The 24,893-nt window shown below is 40.7% G+C and overlaps 1 protein-coding gene across 1 annotated transcript in view; it reads left to right on the forward strand.

Annotated features, from left to right (window-relative positions):
• Positions 1-24,893, forward strand: part of LOC132208609 (ral guanine nucleotide dissociation stimulator-like 1) — a 62,460-nt gene that overhangs the window by 15,170 nt on the left and 22,397 nt on the right. Inside the window, exons 8-20 of the mRNA XM_059644076.1 lie at positions 1,304-1,381; positions 3,454-3,531; positions 6,845-6,922; positions 7,756-7,836; positions 8,890-8,976; positions 9,634-9,711; positions 14,835-15,028; positions 15,655-15,782; positions 17,927-18,142; positions 20,153-20,256; positions 21,044-21,122; positions 23,577-23,663; positions 24,225-24,257. Coding sequence (XP_059500059.1) covers positions 1,304-1,381; positions 3,454-3,531; positions 6,845-6,922; positions 7,756-7,836; positions 8,890-8,976; positions 9,634-9,711; positions 14,835-15,028; positions 15,655-15,782; positions 17,927-18,142; positions 20,153-20,256; positions 21,044-21,122; positions 23,577-23,663; positions 24,225-24,257 — 1,321 coding nt within the window. The remainder of the gene's footprint in view (positions 1-1,303; positions 1,382-3,453; positions 3,532-6,844; positions 6,923-7,755; positions 7,837-8,889; positions 8,977-9,633; positions 9,712-14,834; positions 15,029-15,654; positions 15,783-17,926; positions 18,143-20,152; positions 20,257-21,043; positions 21,123-23,576; positions 23,664-24,224; positions 24,258-24,893) is intronic.

Here is a 24,893-nt window from a genome sequence, read left to right on the forward strand (position 1 = left end):
CCTCCAAGTTCATTGAAGTGTCCTCCAAACTTCCGTGACATTTGAATAAATATTCCTACAATTAAGAATGTGACCTGCTCCCCGTGTCCGAGCCTTGGTATTTCTCCCATACAATATTGCCATTGAATAGTTTGCGTTTTTAATTATCTAATCTGGCCATCTGCCATGTGCATCCATGAAGTCAGGCACTTTCCCAAGTCAGAGACCTGGAATTAATCCTGAGCTTATTTTGTCCAAATCTTTAACTAAACTCAGAACTATTAAAGGAGCAGGAAAGAAAAATGAATAAAATTAATTTTTCAGCAAAACAGCCACTGGTGACTAATCTGACATTAAGCTTCAGTGAATTTGAGCAATGACAAATTCCTACATCAGGGCTCCGAATCAAACTTTGAGTTACAAGCTGTGCTTGTGAGGGTTGAATTGTCAATAGTCTGTAAAGAGCTTGAGTTTCTTTGTCAGAGATGAGGAAGTTAAACTTAAATCGTCTCTTTTGGGATATTTATTGTCTGTCCCAGTGCAGAGGTTCTTTATTTGACATCTTTACATCTCATCTACCCACTGGCTCCCCCTCACAGCCAAAAATCCCAATGTTGATAAGAGTGCCAGAAATTAAAATTGTGATCACATGCACAATTAAAATGATTTATTTGGTGTTTTGTGACCATTTGCAGCTGAGAAAATGTTGACATGTCACACTGTGTAGTGGGTGGAATCCTAAGTTTGTCAGAAACTGAAAGAGTAATTGACAAGTAAATTTGATGTGACGTCAGATTAAACCTGTTGTACAGTATTTGGGATCTAATACTGTGAAAGGAAACTGTTGGGATTTGCTGTAAGATTATGTCAGGGTTGCTTCAGGAAGATACCCCAATTGGCAGTGCAGTGAGCACCAGTCCAGACAATAGCAATCACATGAAGCAACTGCTTGACTGCTTCTGCAATGTTTGGCTTATTTTGGGAGGTGAGATAATGTTGAATTAGCATAAGGCTTTCAAAGCTTTTCAGTGGTAGATTGAATTTTGCTTGTCTTTCAGTATTTAGTTCTTGCATAGCCCAGAAACAACTTTCAACAAGGGTGAAATACTGAAGAAATGGCTTTCTCTCCTTTTTGCCCTGCTCTGTCTCTTCCAAGCCCCACCCCAGCACTGCCTCAATATGAAGACCTGTGGGCATCCTGTGGAAGTCAAAACAATCCATCTCTCAAGACTGTGATTTTTTTGTGTTGAATTGGGTTGGATTTAATTCTGGACGAGTTTGCCTGTTCTAAATGACTTAATTTGTCCTCTTTGATCAATTGCAGTTTTGGAAATGTTGACAGTGCAAATGGTGAGGAAAATGGAAGTTGTGGTTCTTCAGGATCCAGCGAAATAATTGCTAAGTAAGTTTAACTGCATGCATGACAAAGTGAGTCATTATTCAGAATATGACAAAGCGGTAGGAAATAGCTGGGGAGCTAGCAGTTTGTGCAATGTTGTACAGCCATCAAATGGTAATAGCCCAGAGACAATGATTTGATAATGTTTGTACCAGCTCTCAAAGAGGGACTTGCCGATGTTCAGTCCTAAATCCCTTTACTGTGTAACACTGCGAAACATCTCCTTTCGAAAATTGTAGCTCACTTTTGAAGACCCCATTTGAAGCTGCATCCACCACACTATTAGGTCGAGCTTTCCAGTTCCTAAATAGGCTATTTAATAAAAAATCCTTGTCACCATTGGTTCTTCTTGCTGATCATCTTAAATCAGTGTCCTTTTCTTCTTAAGCCTTCTGTCACAAAGAACCGATTGTTCTTATCCATTCTAACCAAATCCCTCATGATTTTGAACACTTTTAAAACCACTTTTTAGTCTTCTCCAAGAGCAGCCGGAGCTTCTTCAGCCTCTCCACAGGATCTTTAATGGAATGTTTCTTTTCCAAACATTGGACTATGCAATGCAGGTAAACGTATTGAAAAACTTGACTCTCTAACTCTCTGCTTTCCAGTGTTATTACATGCCCCACCTCCCCCCATTGCCCAAAAATAAACAGACGGTGGTGTTCTGAAAACTTGTGTGAAAGGTGAAATTCCTTCTTCCTTGCAGCTTCCCCCCAGCTACTCTTCCAGACTCAGTCACAATCACTTGTATACCACCAGTTAAAACTTGGAGGGGGAAAACAAATCACGATCTATTGTAGTTATACACATCAGAAATGTTGCCTGTTTAACAAATCCAGTTGATAAGTACTTGAAAACTTGAGAGGGCTTCTCATTTGAAGAGTGGTTGAGGGTTTTGGTTCTGTACAGGATGGAGTTTAGAAGGATGGGTTGGAATTTCATTGAAACTTACAGCATACTGAGAGGCCTGGAAGGATTGCACGTGGAACGGAGAAGATGCTTCCACGAGTAGGAGAGATTAGGACATGCGGGCACAGTCGTGGAGTGAAGAGACCAACCATTAGAACTCAGGTCAGAAAGAATTTCTTCAGTCAAGGAGTGGCTAATCTGAGGAAAACATTGCAGAAAGCCATGGAGGCCAAGTCATTAGGTCTATTTAAGATAGAGAGAGAGAAGCGTTCTTGATTAATAAGAGGATCAAGGTTTCGAGAAGAAGGCTGGAAATTGGGCTTGAGAAAGATCTCAGCCAGAATCAAATGGCAAAACAGACTCAGTAGGCCGAATGAGCTATTCCTGCCCCCAAAACTTATGGCCTTATGGATTCCACATGAAATTTTTCAATGTTCGTTTTGTAAGGAAGCCATTTCTGGGTGCAAGTGCTTGTTTACAATGTCTTTAATTTTTGCCTTATATAGTCAGGAAGGCAAATGTAATGTTGGCATTTATTTTGAAAGGACTTGAATGTAACAGCAGGGCTGTACCTCTGAGGCTTTATGAGGCTCTGGTCAGGCCATACTTGGAGTACTGTGTACAGACTTGGGCCCCGTATCTCAGGAAGTATGCACTGTACCTGGAACGGGTTCAGAGGAGGTTCATGAGAAAGGTCCAGGGAATGGAAAGCTTAAAATATGAGGAACGTTTGAGGACTGTGAGACTACACTCATTGGAGATTAGATGGATGAGGGGTATCTAATTGAAACTTTCAGAATACTGAATGGCCTGGACAGAGTGGATGTTGGGAAGATGCTTTCATTGGTAGGACAGACTAGGACCCAAGGGCCCACATTTAGAATAAAGAGGAGATCTTTTCAAATGGAGATTTGGAGAAACTTTTTCAGCCAGAGAGTGTTGAATCTGTGAAATTCACTGCCACAGAAGGCTGTGGGGGCCAGGTCATTGAGTACATTTAAAACTGAGACAGATTATCGAGGGGATTAAGGGTTATGGGGAGAAAGCAGGAGAATGGTGTTGAGGAACTTATCACACATGACTGAATGGCAGAACTGACTCAATGGGCCGAATGGCCTAATTTCTGCTCCAATGTCTGATGGTCTTATGGTCTTAATGAATTGCAGGTCCAAAACCTTTGACAGCCCAAACTCTGATAAAGTTGAAGAACCAAGTTCACCGAAAGCGACTGCAGAAATTTCAAAGTAAGTTTCATCCTTCTGTGCTTCATTCGTAATACATACCATGAAAAGAAATTGCTGTGAATATAGTAGCTCTTGAAAGATTATGTCGCCATTCGAGACGATAAAAATCACATTAAAGAAACAGCTTTATTCCCTCCGAGGCCATTGCCAGTAATTAAATCAATGACACATTTCAGCCTTTGATCTATAGAAAACATTCAAAAATGTTCAGTGAAAATTTGATTGGCCCTCAACATCCAGACCTTGGTGGTCTAACTTGCAACAATGCTAAACTGCGAAACCTCCCACCTCCCGTCAAATGCACCAGCCTACGTAACTGGAGTGACCGACATATTTTCTCTGAAAATTTGGAAAGCAAACCATCCAGTGTAGTCATTCATCTGGACTTTAACCGAATGAGGACTTGAAATACTGAGCATTTTGGGCTTCAAAATTTATTTTCAGTGTTTATAAATCAGTTGTAGATGCAAATCCTTTTCTTAATTTGTGCTTCATGAGCACTTGCAGCTGCAGATATTTTGGCCGTATAGATTGTCGGGTGGGTGGGAATCAAAGTTTGCCAGGCATCTGTGTAACCATGAGGAAGCAAGGTTGATCGGAAATAATTTTGATGTGTTTTAATTCTGCTTCATTTGGAATGCAGCAGTGTGAAAAGAGAATGATGGGGAACCATTGATTTCTTCAAAATTTTTAGTGCAATGTGATGAGTGCCACTCCAGACTATAGCAGTCACAAATTACAATCCGACCCCACCACCCAAGACATTTTTCCATCCCCTCCCCTGTCTGCTTTCCGGAGAGACCACTCTCTCCGTGACTCCCTTGTTCGCTCCACACTGCCCTCCAACCCCACCACACCCGGCACCTTCCCCTGCAACCGCAGGAAATGCTACACTTGTCCCCACACCTCCTCCCTCACCCCCATCCCAGGCCCCAAGATGACATTCCACATTAAGCAGAGGTTCACCTGCACATCTGCCAATGTGGTATACTGCATCCACTGTACCCGGTGCGGCTTCCTCTACATTGGGGAAACCAAGCGGAGGCTTGGGGACCGCTTTGCAGAACACCTCCGCTCAGTTCGCAACAAACAACTGCACCTCCCAGTCGCAAACCATTTCCACTCCCCCTCCCATTCTCTTGATGACATGTCCATCATGGGCCTCCTGCACTGCCACAATGATGCCACCCAAAGGTTGCAGGAACAGCAACTCATATTCCGCCTGGGAACCCTGCAGCCATATGGTATCAATGTGGACTTCACCAGTTTCAAAATCTCCCCTTCCCCTACTGCATCCCTAAACCAGCCCAGTTCATCCCCTCCCCCCACTGCACCACACAACCAGCCCAGCTCTTCCCCCCTACCCACTGCATCCCAAAACCAGTCCAACCTGTCTCTGCCTCCCTAACCGGTTCTTCCTCTCACCCATCCCTTCCTCCCACCCCAAGCCGCACCCCCAGCTACCTACTAACCTCATCCCACCTCCTTGACCTGTCCGTCTTCCCTGGACTGACCTATCCCCTCCCTACCTCCCCACCTACACCCTCTCCACCTATCTTCTTTACTCTCCATCTTCGGTCCGCCTCCCCCTCTCTCCCTATTTATTCCAGTTCCCTCCCCCCATCCCCCTCTCTGATGAAGGGTCTAGGCCCGAAACGTCAGCTTTTGTGCTCCTGAGATGCTGCTTGGCCTGCTGTGTTCATCCAGCCTCACATTTTGTTGTCTTGGAATCTCCAGCATCTGCAGTTCCCATTATCTCTCTCACAATAAAGTGTCTGCTGGGCTGCCTCCCTGGAAAATTTATAACAGAGACAGTTGTCTAAAATAATAGCATCACCATTGAAGCATCCAAAACACTTAGATGGGAAATTGTTTTCAGATCAATATTGAGGTTATATTTCTGGACAATGTGGCTCTGGTAAAATTGCTAAAGAAATGAGTTAATCTCCTCTACCCCACCTCAGCACTTCTCTGTGTTCCTCCTTCCTGCTTCAGCTGCACCCTCCCCACAAACTTCCTCCAAGTTCATTGAAGTGTCCTCCAAATGTCCGTAACATTTGAAGAAATATGTCGTCAATTAAGAATGTGACCTGCTCCCCGTGTCCGAGCCTTGGTATATCTCCCATACAATATTGCCATTGAATAGTTTGCATTTTTAATTATCTAATTTGGCCATTTGCCATGTGTATTCATGGAGTCAGGCACTTTCCCAAGTCAGAGACCTGGAATTAATCCTGAGCTTATTCTGTCCAGATCTTTAACTAAACTCAGAACTGTTAAAGAAGCAGGATAGAAAAATGATTTTTTTTTCAGCAAAACAGCCACTGGTGACTAATCTGACCTTTAAGCTTCAGTGAATTTGAGCAATGACAAATTCCTACATCAGTGCTCCGAATCAAACTTTGAGTTACAAGCTGTGCTTGTGAGAGTTGAATTGTCAATAGTCTGTAAAGAGCTTGTGTTTCTTTTTCAGAGATGAGGAAGTTAAACTTAAATCCTCTCTTTTGGGATGTTTATTGTCTGTCCCAGTGCAGAGGTTCTTTATTTGACATCTTTACACCTCATCTACTGACTCATTCCCCCTCTCAGCCAAAAATCCCAATGTTGATAAGAGTGCCAGAAATTAACATTATGATAATATGCACAAGTAAAATGATTTATTTGGTGTTTTGTGACCATTTGCAGCTGTGAAAATGTTGACATGTCACACTGTGTGGTGGGTAGAAACCTAAGTTTGTCAGAAACTGAAGGAGTAATTGACAAGTAAATTTGATGTGACGTCAGATTAATCCTGTTGTATGGTATTTGGGATCTAATACTGTCAAAGGAAACTGTTGGGATTTGCTGTAAGATTATGTCAGGGTTGCCTCAGGAAGATACCCCAATTGGCAGTGCAGTGAGCACCAATCCAGACAATAGCAATCACATGAAGCAATTGCTTGACTGCTTCTGCAATGTTTGGCTTACTTTGAGAGATGGGATAATGTTGAATTAGCATAAAGCTTTCAAAGCTTTTCAATGGTAGATTGAATTTTCCTTGTCTTTCAGTATCAAGTTCTTGCACAGCGCAGGAACGGCTTTCAACAAGGGTGAAATACTGAAGAAATGGTTTTCTCTCCTTATTGCCCTGCTCTGTCTCTTCCAACCCCCACCCCAGCACTGCCTCAATATGAAGACCTGTGGGCATCCTGTGGAAGTCAAAAGAACCTGCTCTCAAGACTGTGATTTTTTTGTGTTGAATTGAGTTGGATTTAATTCTGGATGAGTTTGCCTATTCTAAATGACTTAATTTGTCCTCTTTGATCAATTGCAGTTCTGGAAATGTTGACAGTGCAAATGGTGAGGAAAATGGAAGTTGTGGTTCTTCAGGATCCAGCGAAATAATTGCTAAGTAAGTTTAACTGCATGCATGACAAAGTGAGTCATTATTCAGAATATGACAAAGCGGTAGGAAATAGCTGGGGAGCCAGCAGTTTGTGCAATGTTGTACAGCCATCAAATGGTAATAGCCCAGAGACAATGATTTGATAATGTTTGTACCAGCTCTCAAAGAGGGACTTGCCTACGTTCACTCCTAAGTCCTTTTACTGTGTAATACTGCGAAACCTCTCCTTTCGAAAATTGTAGCTCACTTTTGAAGACCTCAATTGAAGCTGCATCCACCACACTATTAGGCAGAGCTTTCCAGTTTCTAATGATGCTATTTTTAAAAAAAATCCTTGTCACCATTGGTTCTTTTTGCTGATCATCTTAAATCAGTGTCCTTTTCTTCTTAAGCCTTCTGTCACAAGGAACCGATTGTTCTTATCCATTCCAACCAAATCCCTTATAATTTTGAACACTTTTAAAATCACTTCTTAGTTTTCTCCAAGAGCAGTCCAAGCTCCTTCAGCCTCTCCACAGGGCTGTCTAGTTTGTCATCTCTGGTAATATTTTTTGTGAATGTTTTGTGCACCCTCTCAAATCCCTTCCTGAAGTGTGGTTGGTAAATACCAGAGTTGAGGGGAAATCAGGAGGTTTTTGTTTAATCATGATTAGTCAGAACATATTTGTTTTTCATACAATGCTCCAATTTTTAAAGTTCAGAATCCTGATGATATCTTCAACCTGCACTACCACTTCTATAATTATTGTGCACACACACACACACACACTATCGATCAAATATCAGACATGGATCATTTCAGGAAGCACCATATCATAAGATATTTATTTTGGCTCCAGAAAAGAGGAAGGAACAATCCAGAATAATTTTGATTTGGAGGAGGTCCAACTTCAAAAGGAGCAAGAAGGCGTTTGCAGCAAGTAAGGTTGAACACAAGTTCAGGGAAAACTGCAATGAAACAGCAGTCTGTCTTACAGAAGGAGGTTGTTTAGTGACAGTGTCAGAATGTTTCCACAAGCAGGAAATAGTGGCAAATGGTACAAATGATGAGGATTATTGATGACCCCAATGTGTACCGAGTTAATTATAAGTAGTTCAGAAGGGAAGTGTTGAACTAAATGATGCTGGCAGCTCATGTTAACAGGGAATCCGAATGTCGTCCTCCATTGTGAGCAGTGAAAGGGTCGCAAAAGTGGGGCTAATGGTCATAAATCCACTGTTTAATCTTCACAGAGGTAAGGGCCTGGCTGAGATACTATTCAGAAGAAGTTGATGTCCAATTCACGATGAAAAGTAAATAGTTGAGACAAGGATGAGCTGAGGTTGGACAGCATTTTAGAAATGTGAAAATAAAACAACTGCAGATGCTGGAAAACTGAAACGAAAATGGAAATTGCTGGAAAAGCTAAGCAGGTCTGGCAGCATCTGTGGCGAGAAAGCAGAGTTAACATTTTTGAGTAATTTGAGCCACTGAGCTTTTACAGCAATTTCTGCTTTGATTAGAACGGCTGGTTGTCCCTGGTGTTGGTAACTCAGAAGGAAGTGAATTGTAGACAACTGAGGATACTGAGAAAGAAAAAAATAGCTTGAGGCTGCAGTGGCACTTTGCACAACAACCTAATGCTGTTTGAATACAGGGGTGGTATCAGAGGACTGGAGGATTACAACATGTACTATGTTTATGTTCAAAAGTGTGTGGATAAATCCAGCAACTAGATTCATCTTATTGGTGGGACAGCATCACAGGAACTGTAATCCCAGTCTCAAGCAAGAATACTTGGGGAGCATATGGGCTCACATTTTATGCTGACTCAGAAATCTTCACCATCTGGTGTGTAACCTGTTTTATAAAACCATCTGATGGAGGCTTGTAATTCTGAATCTTCAATTTTCATGGGTATTTTACTGGATTTAACTGAAGATGAAAGGGTTTGCTTGAGGTGTTTTAAATTGTTCTTCATGTTCATTTGCAGCTGTGAAAGCATTGAGTCTGAACACTGTCCGAATTCTGATGAAATTCAGAATTTAAGTTCACCAGAAAAGGGAGCGACAGTCAAGAAGTGAGTTTGATCCAAAATGTGACCATGTTATGCTTCATTTGCAATACAGTAGTGTATAAAGGGAATGGCTGGAGAGCTGGTGGCCATAGGTTGGATAATCAGAAATCTCTTCATGAAGGCAGAGATGTTTCCATGCTGTATGACTCTGTAACACATACCACAGAAACAAAAACACGGATATCATTCCAGATCATGGCACATTGATGAAGAAACAGCTTCTGAGTTCTTTGCCTATTCTCTCCCTAATTCTGAGGAACAAGCAATACAAAGCACAAGCAGCAGTTGCGTGTGAAGGTGTTGAGTTTATCTCAGACTGAAATTTCTGGACTAGTAGCAAATGTAAGCTATTGAAGAAGTGGCTTCACTCCTTGCACCTGCTCCTTTCCCCTGTTACCACCAGCCGCCACCACTGCTGGTGAGCTGCTTTGGCCCTCAAGGGCATTTCTGGTAAACTTCCTGAGGAAATTTAAAGAACGTATTCACTATTTTATGCAGTTTTACAATTAGAGTGTGACCTTGTTTCATAAAGTTAGCTGATCACAGTTTGGGATGCTGAATTTTGAGACTTCATTTTTTTATTTTACGTCTGGCAACCAACTGTAGACCTAAACACCATTTTAATTTGCTTTTTCTTTTGTGGTTTATGATCAATTGCAGAAGCATAGACTTCAACAGATCAAGCTTTCTAGAAGAATATAATTTCAGTCCTCCAGAAAAGGAAACACTAATGAAAATGTAAGTTTGATTTGACATGTAGTGAAATTGTATTTTCAATGTGAAATTTAAGAATGTGAGAAGAATTGCTGGAGAGCCAGAAAGACCTGTAAAATAATGTAGAGCCTTTGTCATGAAGATATGAGGCACCCAGAACAGGATGGCAAACGGCACTCCAACCCATAACAATCACATTCAAGAAGCTAAATAATAACTGAAAGAATCACGGACACTGCAACTCAGGGACAAAAACAAAGTTGTTGGAAAAGCTCAGCATTTCTGGCAACATCTGTGAAGGTAAGAACGGAGTTAATGTTTCAGGTCCGGGTGACCCTTCCAGTTCTGAGGGAGGGTCGCTGGACCCAAAATGTTAACTCTGTTTTTGCATTAAAGAAGCTGCTTGCCTTGCATGTCCAATGATTGCATTATTCCTAGAGATTGGCTTGTTAATATTTTTCAGTGTAAATCATCCAAAATTCTTTATCTTTTGGAATTGTTTGTCCTACATGATCACGCTTTTGGGGTTGTTTATCTCAGATTGTCATTAGTCTAGTTTGTGATAATGATGCATTATTGCAGGAATGGTTTTCCTCTTCACACCACTTTATTAGAAGTTATCCTGCAAACTTCCTGTGAATAGTTGAAACCAAATGATACCGCTGTCTAGAGCAGTCAGATACTTGGCAAGTGGTTTGTTTGTGGTGTCCTGACTTTGGTAGCCCTCCCACTCCGTGCTGCTGTTGTACGTTTTGCATATAATCGATCTTGAATTAATACTTCCTGAATCTATGAAATCCAAATAATCTCGTGAAATCATTTTTCATGTTTGAAGTTTGTCAACGAAGTGCTTTCAAAGATATTTGACTGTAGAAAGCATCGCACAAATGCATCTCTAGCTGGAATTCTAGTTAGTTTTGAGCTATACCAGATTGCTGAGGTTGTTTTACTGCTCTGAATAAGATTAGATTACCTACAGTGTGTAAACAGGCCCTTCGGCCCAACAGGTCCACACTGCCCCTTGAAGCATCCCACTCAGACCCATTCCCCGAACACGAAGGGCAATTTAGCACACGGCTGATCCACCCAGCCTGCATATCTTTGGACTGTGGGAGGAAACTGGATCACTTGGAGGAAACTCACTCAGACATGGGGAGAATGTGCAAACTCCTCACAGACAGTCACCCAAAGCTGGAATCAAACCCGGGACCCTGGAGCTGTGAGGTGGCAGTGCTAACCACTGAGCCACCATGCTGCCCTGCATGACACTTTGGCAGCATGGGATTAAAGATAGGATTATTCTGGTTTGTCTGGCCGTTCGATTAAATTCTGTGCTTTTTGATTAAGACAAAAGAACACTTATCCAATAGATTTGAGTGCTGGACTGGACTTGGGGACTTTAAAGTTTGAAATTCTTATCTTTATATATACAGTGATTTATTTTCTTTTGTACATGGTTTGCTTATTCATTTATTTTGTTTTCTTGAGTTGATATTGTTTGTCATTTTTATAATCAAGAAAGCCAATGCCTGAAGGGCCCAGCACAGATAAATTACTTGTGAGCAAATACAAAGGCAAATTTTTGCAGTATTGCTTTGAGAAAAATGGTCAATTTGAGGGAGTGAGGATTTTCAGGGAATATTTTTACTTCAGATGCAATAGCAAGCGTTCACAACTGGGCTGCACTGAAGTTTGAAAGAAAGCTCAAACAATTTATGAAAAATGCAGCAAAGGAAAAATCCCTCTTGTTAATCAAACAAATAGGACACAGTTGGCCAGGCAGCATCAGAGGAGCAGGAAAACTGATGTTTCGGGTCTGGGCCCTCCACCAGAAATTTTCTGAAGAATGGTCCAGACCTGAAATGCCAGCTTTCCTGAGGCCCTAGCCTGCTAGCCTGCTGTGTTCATCCAGTTCCACACCTTGTTATCTCAGACTCCAGCATCAGCAGTACCTACTAACTCAGAACACAGTTGGGATGCCTTGTGCATTGCTATTCACTCTAACCCACCCAGTTGGCTTTTTGGGTAAATGAAACAAAGTTTTAGAAATCTAAGCCACAGGGCATGGTGGTTATCTGGACATTTTTCTCCAACACCTAGCTATTCATGTCTGGATGAACACAGCTAATTGTGGATACCAAATTGGTCCTGATTAATTTCACAATATTCCTGTACTAATGTCTCAAGAGACATATAGGGATGAAGTGTATGAAGGAACCTAAATTATCCTGATCCCCGATTGAGGACAGTGTAATCCTCATGAAAGTAATGTGCTGGTTTGGCATGTTATTTGGTATGTTAATCTCCTTTTGAATTCAAGTTTTTTGGGTTGAGTAATGTAGAAAAATATCATTTTTGTTTTCTACAGAATAGTAGCTTACAACCTGTCAGTTTGACATTGCAGAAAACACAGATATTTGGGGGTTGAGTAAAAGCATGGTCAAAACATGGTTTTAAAGGAACATCTTGAGTGAGGGCAGAAGTGGCAGGAACATATCCAGTGAAGTTGTCATCGATGAAACAATTAATCTCAGATGCGCAAGTGGCCAGAATTGAAAAGAAAGACAAAAGTGCACCTGTACATAATTATTTCAATTCTGGAAGACTCTAATACTTTAAGAATACACTTCTCTCCAGTGCCATTGCAATCTAAGTTTATGTTGTGCTCGCTTTCGGAAATGATCCTTTTAGATGGTGGAAGGATGATAATGAGTAATTAAATGAAATGATGTTGTACACTGCAGCTGATTAGAGGTTTCAGATTACTCGGTAGGGATGTAGTAACTTGTTAATGAATCTATTGGAAACAGAGACTTTAATTCTAGTGGGACGACAGAAAAGTGTTTTGGGTCAAATTTTGGACTCTGCACAGTACTAATTAAGTTCTACCATATTGTCAGCAGGGTAGAGGCTCTTTAGCTCAGCAACCTATTTCCCAGCCACGAAGGCTTTCAGTAGGATATGGAATTTTTTGGTTTTGTGATCTTTTGAATTGATTTTTCTTTCTATATATTTTTGGAGGGTTACTGTTCGAGTGTTTGTAATGTGATCGAAGCATTTCTGAAAGATTCAGGACCAAATGAGCCCAGGCAACTTCCTTAAGTCACATTTCCAGTGTGTTTCAGTTAGTCACTGTTTCCGAGAGGTAACATAACAAATAACATTTCCACAGCCTTGTCCCTCCATCTCTGCAATTTCCTTGTGTCCACTTCAGGCGTTTCTCTTTTTTCCTGTCCAGTTTCACTTTTTTGCCTATCCCAGATTATGTTTGTCCTGTTGTTACCAGCCATGGTTTCAGCTGTTTAGACTCTAAAATCTGAAATGCACAGTATGCTTTTTTCCATTTTTTAAAAAGCTGATTAAAAACTTCACCTTTTATCAAGCTTTTCATAATTCTTCTGACCTCACTGAAAAACAATCTCTTGACATTTCCAAAAATGAGTCACTTCATTTCATAATTTGCCATGTTCACTAGTTAATATCATTCAGCATCTTAGCAGTGTGGGCCAGCTGTGTTTTTGAATCATTGCAAAAGAGTACGACCTATGCCAACTGACCTGAAAGCAGATGAAGTCAAAATAGTCCCTCCAGTGTAAACTATTTCTAAGTCGTATATCTTTCTCAAACAACAAGAGGCTATTGCTGCATATGGCACTATGGCTGCCTAGCACTTCCTACACCAACCACTGTTTAACAGGAATGGAGCTGTTAAAGTCTGAGTGAAGCCCCAATGTCTGTGTGTAATGTTTCACATCATATAATTTCTGTGCTGTAATGATCTATTATGAACGGACTCAAATAAGTGATCATCTGTTTCAGTGTAGGGCTGCAGATAAGGAAATTCCAAATTAAAAACTAGAACAGCACTTTCAGTGTAAAATATTCCATGTAAATTGGGGATGCCAATCAAACAAATGTTTACTTTTTGGAGTCTTTGGAACATCAAAGGTTTCTTCTGCCTATTGCATCATAGACCATAGCTGCAACTCAGTCCATGCTGGCCCACGTTGTCTCTCGGTTGACCAATGTCTGAACTTTAGATTTTTTTTCGAAAAAAACTTTCAATTCTTGTGTTCACATCCTTTCACGTTCTTATTTTGCTTTTGTCTGGAATTATTTTAAGTCCCAAACTTTGCTTGGTACATTTCTGTTCTGCCACGTCCAGTGTGCTGTGTACTTCTTATTTTTTTCATCAGCCCACCACCGTTAGTGCTTCTTCCTGCAGATGTATAGTTTCTTCCTCTAGACATCACCATCTCTCGCCTTTAAGAAACTCATGAAGAGTCACTATGACCAAATGTTTGGACACCTGTTTGAATATCTCCTCCTTTGTCAGTTTTTGAATGGTTAATCTGCTGTGAAGTGCCCTGGGGAGTTTTTCTGTGCAAAGGGTTCGATTTCAGTGGTGTGATGACTTCTCTGTGCCGCTGACGTCTTGTTGCAAAAAAGTAACCATTGATTTACCTGTGAAATAATGCTACGTGGCCTCTCAGTATTAGCCAGGCAGGCAGTTAAAATAAGTGAATTGAAAGCTGACTATGTTGGAGTATTTCATTATTCATCCTCAGCTGGACCCAATTTATCCATGTTACCGAGGTATCCAACTGCTGGCAATGCAACTCCCAGAACAAAGCCAAACAAATCATCATTATCCTTGTGTTTTTCTTTGTTCATCTGATTTGTCCCATTTGACTTTTATAAAGAAGATTTTTTGTCAAAGCTCACTTTCTCTTTACTAGCAAACTCTAAACACCAAGAGGTCCTGCTGGTGTAATAAGTAACCTCAGACCCATGTGAAATCACTTTATACGTGAGCCTTAAGCTTACTTGTGCAATCTACCTGGAAGAAAACTTGGAAACATGGCCAACTTGCAGTTTCCATCCATGGCCAGCGTAATTCGAACTTGGACAGTCATTTCTTCATCATTGGGTCAAAGTGCCACACAGCCCCCCTCTGATGGCACAGCAGGATCACCATTGCCATGTGCACTGCAGCAGCTCAAGATGGCAGCTCATCTCCTGTGTGAGCACGATGACCCCATATTCCAACTTTAATCTATTGCATTTACATTTGTAGAATTAGAAGCTTTTTTCCCACACGTTTTGCTTCCCTGATAAACAGATATAAACTCTGACTTTATTTCCAGTGCTATACCTGAAATTCTTGAAATCTGGCTGGAGGAGTCTGCCGAAGACTTTCGTCAAGTTCCAACTTACTCTTGTCTCCGGAAGGTACTTTGCTACTTGAACCAGACAGTGCCGGGGTCAGATGCTGAACATCGGGCCCAGAAACTCCTGAGTCGGTTTTTGGTGGAGGAAACAGCGGAGAAAGAGATGTTCAGTAAGATTTATAATTATGTTGCAAAAATGTGGTTTTAATTCAGGGTGCCTCCCTACAAGTTTGTGTGCGGCTTGCCCCTCTGTCTCAGGATTTAGTTCATTTTGGTTTCCTTTGACAAGCTTCAAAATTACTTCCAAATTTTTGGGTAAACGAAGTTAATTAAAATTATTGCTGAATGATTACCCCTGTACTACGTGATGTACAAGACCAAATTCTGCATAGATTTGATACTCTAATATGGTCCGCTAAGACCCAGCAGCATGTAATACGACTTTCTGGACAATTTCCTTTTGAACTGTTGCCGTCAATGACATTTTATTTTATAATCTGATGTAATAAGTTTGCAAGTTATTGTGAAACAATAGATTGTGATTCGGAAGATTTCCTAAAGCTAGAAATTGGGATGGGAATCTGTCATTAAATACAATTTCTTTTGCAATTGAGATGCTCCCAACAAGAGGATTTCAGTGCAATATCATATTAATTTCACCAAATCTAGATTTAGAAGTATGAATATTAGATAACTATTGTAAACCAATGCATGACTTCTATTCACAAGTTTGTGAGATATTTTAGAGCAATGCGAACTTTGGGCACAAAATAAATGTCCATCTTCACTTGCACAGAAGGCTACCGTAGAAGAGTTAGATTCTATATTGGAGAAGAACACGACCAAACCATCGAACAAGTTGACGAAAAGCTCCTGTCCTACCCATCACGCTTCATTGCAGAGCAGCTGACTTTTATGGATGCTGTGAGTAAACAGGAATCTGGGGCCCAGTCATTCTGAATAAGATATTTCAGTCAGCAGTAGGCATCTGAATCTCTCTGTGTTGTTTAATGCTATTACTGCTCCACCAGTCGTTATAACTGAATTCCCTTCAAAATGCAGTCTTCCAAGATGTTAAAATGTGTTGTTTGACGTGTAACTTCAGTATCTCGCTTGAAATACCTGCCAACTAATACTTCAGCACTTGTCATTTGTTTTGAATGAACGTCATGTGAAATAAGTGACCTGAGAGAGCACTGAAAATCCTTTGTAACTTAGTGTTGAACCTTTACAAAATGAATAGTATTTCAGGGTAAAAGTTTAATTGTTTCATCATAACATTCACTGTTTCTTCAAGAGTCCACTGATTTTGTTTGAAGTATCCAGGATGGCAATTTTGTTGTTTTCCCAGAATCTTCTGGAGTGGAATCAGCCACAGGGTATTCCAGTCTCGTCTGCAAGGTGGCTTGATGTCTACCTCTAAAAAATGAGACTCGTAGTTGCTGAATCAAAATTTGAGTTATGTCAAAGTCTGGTCATAGGCTTAGGCTTGAAGTGGAAGTTCAGTGGTCTGTATGTCAGCATTGGGTGTGACTCTAGAATGTAAGTAGTCCTCTAGGTCTCAAAAATCCCAAGCATATGTTAGTGTTCAGAACAGGGGTGCAGCGATCTCATCTGGAAGTGACCACTTTGTCAAAAGTTGGTTTTGGTTATGGGATAAGAGATAATGGGAACTGCAGATGCTGAAGAACCCGAGATAACAAAGTGCAGAGCTGGGTGAGCACAGTTGCTCCTAAGATGCTGCTTGGCCTGCTGTGTTCCTCCAACTCCACACTTTGTTATCTCAGTTTGTTGAGGGGCAGCTGCTTTTCTGCACAGAGTTCCAAAGGTAACTGTCTGTTTTCACTGCAGTTTCTGTTGCATATGTGTATGTATATACCGACTGGCATTTAGAGTCTAATCATGTGACATAATGATGACAGCAGCCATTTTTGGTGGGCAGCAACCTCGTTGGGTGTCTGTCGAGGAATGTAGCTGCTTTTCTTTTGTTGAATCATAGAGATCTGCAGTGAGGGCTGAGAGTCTTTTTTCAAATCAGTGGTTTGACCTGATGAATCTCAAAGCGGTTTTTTTTGATCCTCATTGCCAGTTCTTTTTTTTTTTCCTTTACCGCACAGGTCCAGGGGGCTGAAGCATTAAACAGCAGGAGTTTTATTATGTAGTTTGCTGTCGAGGCAGCAGGGTTACCCTAAGCTATTCCTTGCCAGAAATGATCGATGACATCATTGTGACGTGATCAGACTGTTAAAAGTGAGAGCCCACCATGCTTGCATAAACATGCAACAGTTTCCCACTCGATGGTTTCTGAGCACTCCTTTCTACTGCAGCCTGTCACAGCCAACTCTGGCTTTGAAAGTGACGAGACTGACAAATTTCTCCATTCTGAATGAGTTTACGGGGATCTGAAGGAACTATTTGCCGGTTGTGTTAACTTTCACTGTTGGGGCATAATTGTTGATGGGAGTTGCTCATCTTGAAGAGGGAGACAGAAGGACACAATGTAATCTGAATGGCCAGTTGACAAGCTTGGACGTTTGGCAATATTCGTGTTCAGCATGAAACCAACAGTGGGGAAGTGTTGACATTGAGATCTGTTGAACCAACAGAGGGCCGGGCTGCCATTGTGTTCTGTCAACCTGCCTTGGTGCGAGAAGTAGACATGATGCAGGGCTGCTATACTGATGCCCAGCCTGTCTAGCCTGTGGGCCACCAGGGCTGAGCATCTGTAGCAGTGACTATTGCCAGCAGAGCCATGCATGATGGTGTGCGTGGAGCCCAGTCGGAGTTGGGTGGAGATAACCAGTGATTTTAAATCTAACCTACAAATAGGAAGCAGATGACTGAAAATTCGAGGGTTTTGATCTGTCTGAATAGCCAATGTGCGCTTGTGCATCAATGTGAGTATTATGTAGCCAGTCGTTGACAATATAGCACGCAGTTTTAATGTACAATTGCAAACTAGCAGGACGAATGTACCCATGGACGGACAAATCTTGTTTGTCGTTCATTGCTAAAAACATGGCACGACTGATACCTTTACCCTTTGTTTCCTTTTTATTTTTGATCAGGATCTTTTTCGGAAACTTGTGCCCAGCCAATGTTTAGGGTCCATCTGGTCTCAACGAGGGAAGGAAGAAAAACAGCATCTGGTATCAACCGTCCAGGCCACCATTACACAGTTCAATAATGTTACAAAATGTGTCACCAGCACCATATTAAGACCTCAACAGCTGAAACCACGGCAGAGGGCTAAAATCATTGAGAAATGGATTGATGTTGCCCAGGTACACTATTCTTTATTGGTTTTTAGCCTTTGTGACATGTTAAAGTCCACAGTGCATGAAACAACCATGGTGGAAGAGAGCAAGCCATTAACACTATGTGTTGATATGTCCAAGGTTTGAAAGCCTCTTGAACTGGCAAGCAGAATACTTTTCTGAATAAGAGTTGAATGCTTCATGGAAAATCCTAGCATTCATAATTTCTGTAGTGCTGGCTGCTAATAGTTCTTGCCTCAGTTTACAGTTGCATTGAAGTATTAATGTATTTTTTTCTCATCAAAAATATTTATGTGGATAAAAAAGGCAAACTGATTTCAGATTTTTACTGGCCCTTCAAAAATGAAGTTAGTTATTGGGCATTACATAGTGTTATTTGCCTCCCTTCCAAGCTGTAATCAGTCTACGAAACAGTGTACATTTTATTCCCAATGTTCTGCATTCTGTATGCCTACATGACGGCACTTCAGTAACTTGCCTGGTTGTCTGTTTCTTATGTGTTTGCCAAAGGAATTTGTCTCAGCATGTTAGTCAGCAATCGGTAAAAGAGTGAGGAAGGGCTGTCAGATCTGATACCAGGTTTGTACTTGTCGCCAACATGTGGCATTCCCACTCGTACATTTGGAAAGGATCAGGATAGGAACCGAGTAATTAACTAATTAAGTAAAGGAAGTAATTGATTCTTACTGATTTTGTAATCCTAAATTGCACTGGATTTTGCAACAAAACTGTACTTTCAATGTATTTTCCCGTATACACGTGACAACAAAATATTCATTCATTAGGAAGGTTTGGAATGAAAGTTCACAATAATTCTGTTGCCAGCTAATTTAGAGAAGTCTGGTTTGGGTCTTGGCAACACTGCCTGCATCAGTTTTGACTCGTTAAGAGTCTTGAGGCATTAATGGGACCTTGATGGGGATTTGAAAGTCTGTCTCCAGTTTTACAATATGGAGCAGTTCAACCGAATGTAGGCTGACACCCAGTCGTAGACATGGATGAAAGAGTTCCTGACATATCCACTGGCACTATCAAAGGCTATTCTGAAGAGGAATCACTTGATCACTTGGCTGACTTTTCTAGTTCTGATTTTGAGTTTTTACAATAGTTGACAAGGAGTGGCTTCCATGTTGAAGTGCCCTCCATTACTTCCATTTTACTGCAGCAGCTTTATTTCCCTGAAGCCGGAAGACTCTGGGCTTGAGAACCTACCTGCTGGCCTTAATCAGATAAGGCACTTATGATTATGCCAATTGACGCACCTCCAAAGAAATCCCAAATGGTGTGATCACCCTGCCCCTCCCTGGCCTTCCTCCCCAAGCAGAAGTGGCTTTGAGACCTGATAACAAACACTCGCAGGCTTCCTCCTCGTCTCCACCACAACCCAAAGTACACATTTGGGAGGTTTGATTTGATCCAGTTTTCTCCCTGCCTCCAACAGGTTGGGGGGGTGGTGGAAACAGATGAAGGACATTCAGCTGCTAATCTATGTAAGATTAGTTAACTCAGTATCAATAACGTAGTGACTCATAAAAGTAGACCCAATTTCCTGATTTGTTTGTTTTCCCTCGAATGAGTATCTCACGTGACTGGTCCTGCCCTCCTATTCTGTCAGATAATACAACCTAAAATTCATTTATGAGCTAAATGTGATGGATATACCAAAGATGATTACCCCGCCTCCACCCCCCTACCTTCGCCACTTCTACCACTCAGATGTCCATGTCTCAATCCTACTCTTTTTGAGCTCTCCTTTGGTGTCAGTAATCATATCTAACCAGTCACAGGCTGGCAGCAAGGGAACTGAAGAGGTTGTCTCAGAGGGATACAAAACAAATATCAAGGTTTGAGTTGCCAAGAATCATGGAATTCTTTCCCTCAAAAAGTTTGTTTGTTAATGCTGTTATTTTCTCAGCTAACATTTTTCTGATAGAACCTTTTTAAAAAGTCTGAGGTGTTGGGTAATGGGGAGTCACTGCTTTTTCCACAGAACTCACGGCTTTTTTTCTCTGACAGGAATGTAGGACTTTGCAGAATTTCTCGTCAGTGCATGCAATTACCACTGCATTGCAATCGAATAGTGTGTTCAATTTGAAGAAGACTTGGGCAGCCGTGTCAAAGTAAGTCATTGTTCAGAAAGAGCCATGTAATTTTTATTTGATAAGTATGAGGTAGGAAATTGCAGGTTTGACCTCCAGGTTTACTTGCACAAGTGATCTTCACACACTCGGTGCATTAACAGGATTACCAGAGGCACTACAGTGCAATCCTAACAATTGGCTAATTGGCAGAATCTTTCATTCTTTCACGAAGGAGCGAAGAGTTAATTTGTTTAAGTGGAAAAAGAAAACTGTTTGGCAACTTGAAATATTTAACTATCGTGTTCCAAAACTGATCTGCTGTTGGATGGAACGTAACACAGTTTCCTGTGGATATGCTGTGATGGGGTGATATAAGCCAGAGGTTTGTGTGGGATGCTAAAATACAAAGACAACAATTATTTTAATCTCCCAAGAAAGCACTCTATAACACTTTGAAGTGCACACCTGTAGTTTATGTTCGTGTGCCTCAGACCATTTGATCATGGTTGTTTTTTGTAGGCAGCTTGGGAATGAAATCTCTCTTGCTACAATGAGATTCACCAAAACGACTGCACTCAAGAGCTTTTGCGGCACAATGGCAGTATCCCCATCCCTGGGTTTCAACAATCAGGGTTCAAGTTCTACCTGCCCCAGAGATTGCCAAAACATTTCTGAACAATTTGGCTAAAATAACTATACTTACTGTAAAAATGCTTCACTGCCATTCACTGTCTGTATTACTTGCTTATTTGTCAGATTCCGTATCAGCTGTTTGTTATCTTGACTCTATTCTGTCAAGAGTAATTTGTCTCATTCTCTTGACTAGGAGCAGTAAGATAACATTTGAAGACCTTTCAAACAATGAAGAAGATAACTTTATGGCAAGTAGAGAGCTGCTAATGGAGGTAAGGTGTTGCACTTGGCCCAGTGTGACTATATTCAGGGCATGATCAACAGTTTATAGTAAAATATCTGCAATGAACTCAGTTGGTGACTGAATGCGTACAGATTCTGTCAATCAATACTGCAACAGGAATATATGTATTGCAGTCCAGGTGGTCTGGCTTGGCTCAAGTCTTCCAAGATTGTTTTGCCATGATTCTTGTAATTGCTGATGATATTGCAGTTAACATTTTAATCAACATCAAATGTGGTTATACTGCAGTGATGCAGCCTTCATAGATTATCTTTCTCAGTGTTCATTATCTTGGAAATTTGAACTGAAGCAATGTCTAAAGTGCGATATGTGCCAATTTCTTTTTCTTTTGCTTTGTACACTTCAAGGGCCTTGTAATTAATAAAAACATTAAGAGATTTAACTGGTTCTCATAAGTGTTTTTACTCAATTACCATGTTTTCCTTTTATTGTTCTCCGCAGTAAGGACTATTTGCTGCGTCGGAATGGAGAGATATTCATATCTCTTTGTTTGTTCAGTATTTCAGACATCAACTATCTAGTTTCAACTAGCTTGGACGAAAACTGACAAGTTTCTAGCCATTCCTCCTCACTCCTTTTATCATGCTCTTTGTCCACTCATTTTGCTCCTGAATTTGATAAAAGAACAAAATAATTGGTCAGATATAAATATTTTGGTGCCACTTTACCAAACTAGTTGTCCAGCTCAGAAAATAGTCAAAGTTTTCTTATTCTCTAAATCATTCTTAGATGGAATTGAAGCATTTTTAAGCTGGTATTTGAAGAGGGAGAAATGCAGTAATCATGCTAGCATGTTGTCAGTTTGACAGACACTCCATGTTTCAAACTGCTCAATGTTCCAGTTGCAGTGAACGATCTTTTTACATTGCTTTCCAGATGTTTGCCCCAGAATTTCTACTGCCCTGCTGTCACACTTTGTTTATTGTGTGTTGTGATTGGTGCACTGTGCAGAATTTCAACATATTTTTCTGATCTAGATTGAATCTAAAAGTAGGTTTGCTTTTATAATCAAAAATGTGTGCTCTGCGTGATGATTGTTTTTGTGGTGCAAAATTCTGTAAGTATACAGGGGAAAATGTGAGTTCATGATTGGACAGTTGTATAACTTCCATAAAGCTTTCTCCCAGATTATGCAGTGAATGACAGTGCATGGTTTGCTAATCTTGCAGCATCTTACACAAATGTGCTTTGGCAATGGTGCAGGGCACCGCAATAGTTCTTGCTGTGAGTACATTAATGTTCAAGACACAAAAGCTCCAAGTATGAACAGCAGGTTCACAGATGACACAAGAATTGGAGCGGTAGTAAGTAGCAAAATGCCTTCGTTTCTCGGCACACATTGTTCCAGCTGTGGCTCAACTAATGTTATTTACAGTTCCATCATTACTTCTTTGCTCTTATATTCAGGCAAGTATCCAATATTTTATCAACTTATCCACAGGTCCTCCTGCCTTCAAGAATATGTTTATGCACACACCAAGGTCCTTCTGATCCTCTGTCATCCAGACCCAAAACATCAACTTTCCTGCTCCTCTGATGCTGCCTGGCCTGCTGTGTTCATCCAGCTCCACACCTTATTATCTCATTGAACATATATTGTCCTGACTTATTAGACTCCCAAAATGCTTCACCTCACACTTTTCTGGATTGAATTCTATTTGCCTCTGTTCAAGCCTTCTAACCAGCCCATATGTGTAACCCGAGAGACTAAGGCTTTTTGCTGTTTACAACCGTCCAATTCTTGTGTCATCTGTGAACCGGCTGTTCATACTTGGAGCTTTCGTGCCTTCAACATTAATGTACGCACAGTAAGAACTATTACTGTGTCCTGTGGTATGCTGCTGGATGAAAGCATCAAGTTGCCGAAAAGCCCCTCAAAAATCGCATTTACTTCCTGCCACAAACCCAATATTGGTTCCAATTTGCCAATTCCGATAGATCTCCTAGGCTGTTAGGTTCTTAACCAACCCACCGTCTGAGACCATTAAATTATTTCTTTGGGTAAGAGAGGTGTCCTATGAAAAGACATTGAGAAGAATTATATTCTTGAGTTTAGAAAAAAAATGACATTTAAACTTGTTGAGACAAAGTTTTGGAGATCTGGTGAGGTAAATTGTTTTTATCTTCAAGCGAAATTGCACACTACGTAGAACATTTCCAATCTCCAAATGATGAGGTTACACAAATATTGAGTTTGGTTTCCAGTTCACAGATCAGGGATCAAACGTTGAACTTGCCTGGCCTTTATAGATCTAACTTTGCATTCCACTGTATAACTGTCTAAAATTTTGAGTCCTAAATTTTGATTCTAAATAGATTTAGTTGTATGATCAAGGGAATAAATAAGACATGGAGTAGTAATTTTGAGAAATAGGACAATGAGTTCACAATGGATTAAACAAATTCACCTCTCTTTTTCCAGGATATTGTTCAGGGAATTGTGCCGTACCTGGGAACTTTCTTAACAGAATTTTCAGCGCTGGATTCGGCTTTCCCGAATTACCATTCAGTAAGTCTCTCTTACAAGATTTGGATTCCTTATTTGCTGATGAGCGCTATTATTATGGTTTCATTGCAAGCTGCTTGTAGATGAGAATCAAAGCAATAAAAAAATGAATGAGCTTGATTAATAATCCCAATCAGAATAATTTGATGCTTTGTGCTGTGAATCAAACAATTTGTAAACAAAGGAACATGCAAATCACTTTGCAGTTAATTGAATATGGGTTTAGTTTTTCAAAAGGTTGGATAAATTGCACATCATTTTTATTCTGTACAGGTAAATTGGTTACCTGGATGTCACTGCCTATTGAGCAGTTGAACAGCTGAGAATGTCTTCAGCTTGGTACTGATCTACTTGACTGGAGCAAAGGACTCTATGTAGTGTCCAAGATATGACCTGGTGGTATGATAGATCATTTGTGATTGGCCTTTGACGATATACTAAAACGGAACCAAGTTTACAGAGCTTGTATTTCACTTCTGATCTTTTAAATTTCATGATCTTGTAGTACTGTTTGACCTTTGTACATTTGAATTAATTTTCTTTGTCCTTGTCTATCTCTTACAGAATGGCTTGATCAACTTTGACAAGAGACAAAAAGTTAGTACTGAAAATTGCACTGTACAAAATGTTTGGAATTGTATGAAAGGGGAAAAGCATGCTTTTCAATCTTGTGCTGCTTTATTTGCTTGATGGGGGTGTAGGGGGAGTCCCCAACAGCATCCTAAATGTATATGGTCACTAATAAATCCAATAAAGAATTAAGGAGATGCTTTGTTGCTCAGAGCAGCCAGAATGCAGAAGCTGCTGCTACCAGGACTCGTTGAGAGGATGAGCACAGATGTATTTGAGAGAAAGTTAGATGTCAGAAAGGACACAACGGCATATTTAGAGTTTGAAGCAAGGTGGGAGAGGTGTATAGATCAGCATGGAGCAGTTCAGTCAAATAGACTGCTTTTGCGCTGCTAATGTGCTGCAATTTACCTTTGAACAATCACAGCCATGTACAGGATATGCTAGGCGTTATGTGAATGAAGATGTTGTTCAAATAATCTCAGTGTCATGGAAGCTATTTCATTATTGAAGACACTGGGTAAACAATCTCTCCATATTAGTATTTCCCTTTATATGAGAGGCATCATTTCATCATGGGATGTCAGAAATTGAGGGAGTGCACCTGTTTGGATTCTCACTGACTGGGCAGTATGTTTTACTCCATATTTCTGAATTTGGTAA

This window comes from Stegostoma tigrinum, unplaced genomic scaffold (genome assembly GCF_030684315.1).
Source record: "Stegostoma tigrinum isolate sSteTig4 unplaced genomic scaffold, sSteTig4.hap1 scaffold_49, whole genome shotgun sequence".
In the NCBI taxonomy this organism is placed as follows: Eukaryota; Metazoa; Chordata; class Chondrichthyes; order Orectolobiformes; family Stegostomatidae; genus Stegostoma; species Stegostoma tigrinum.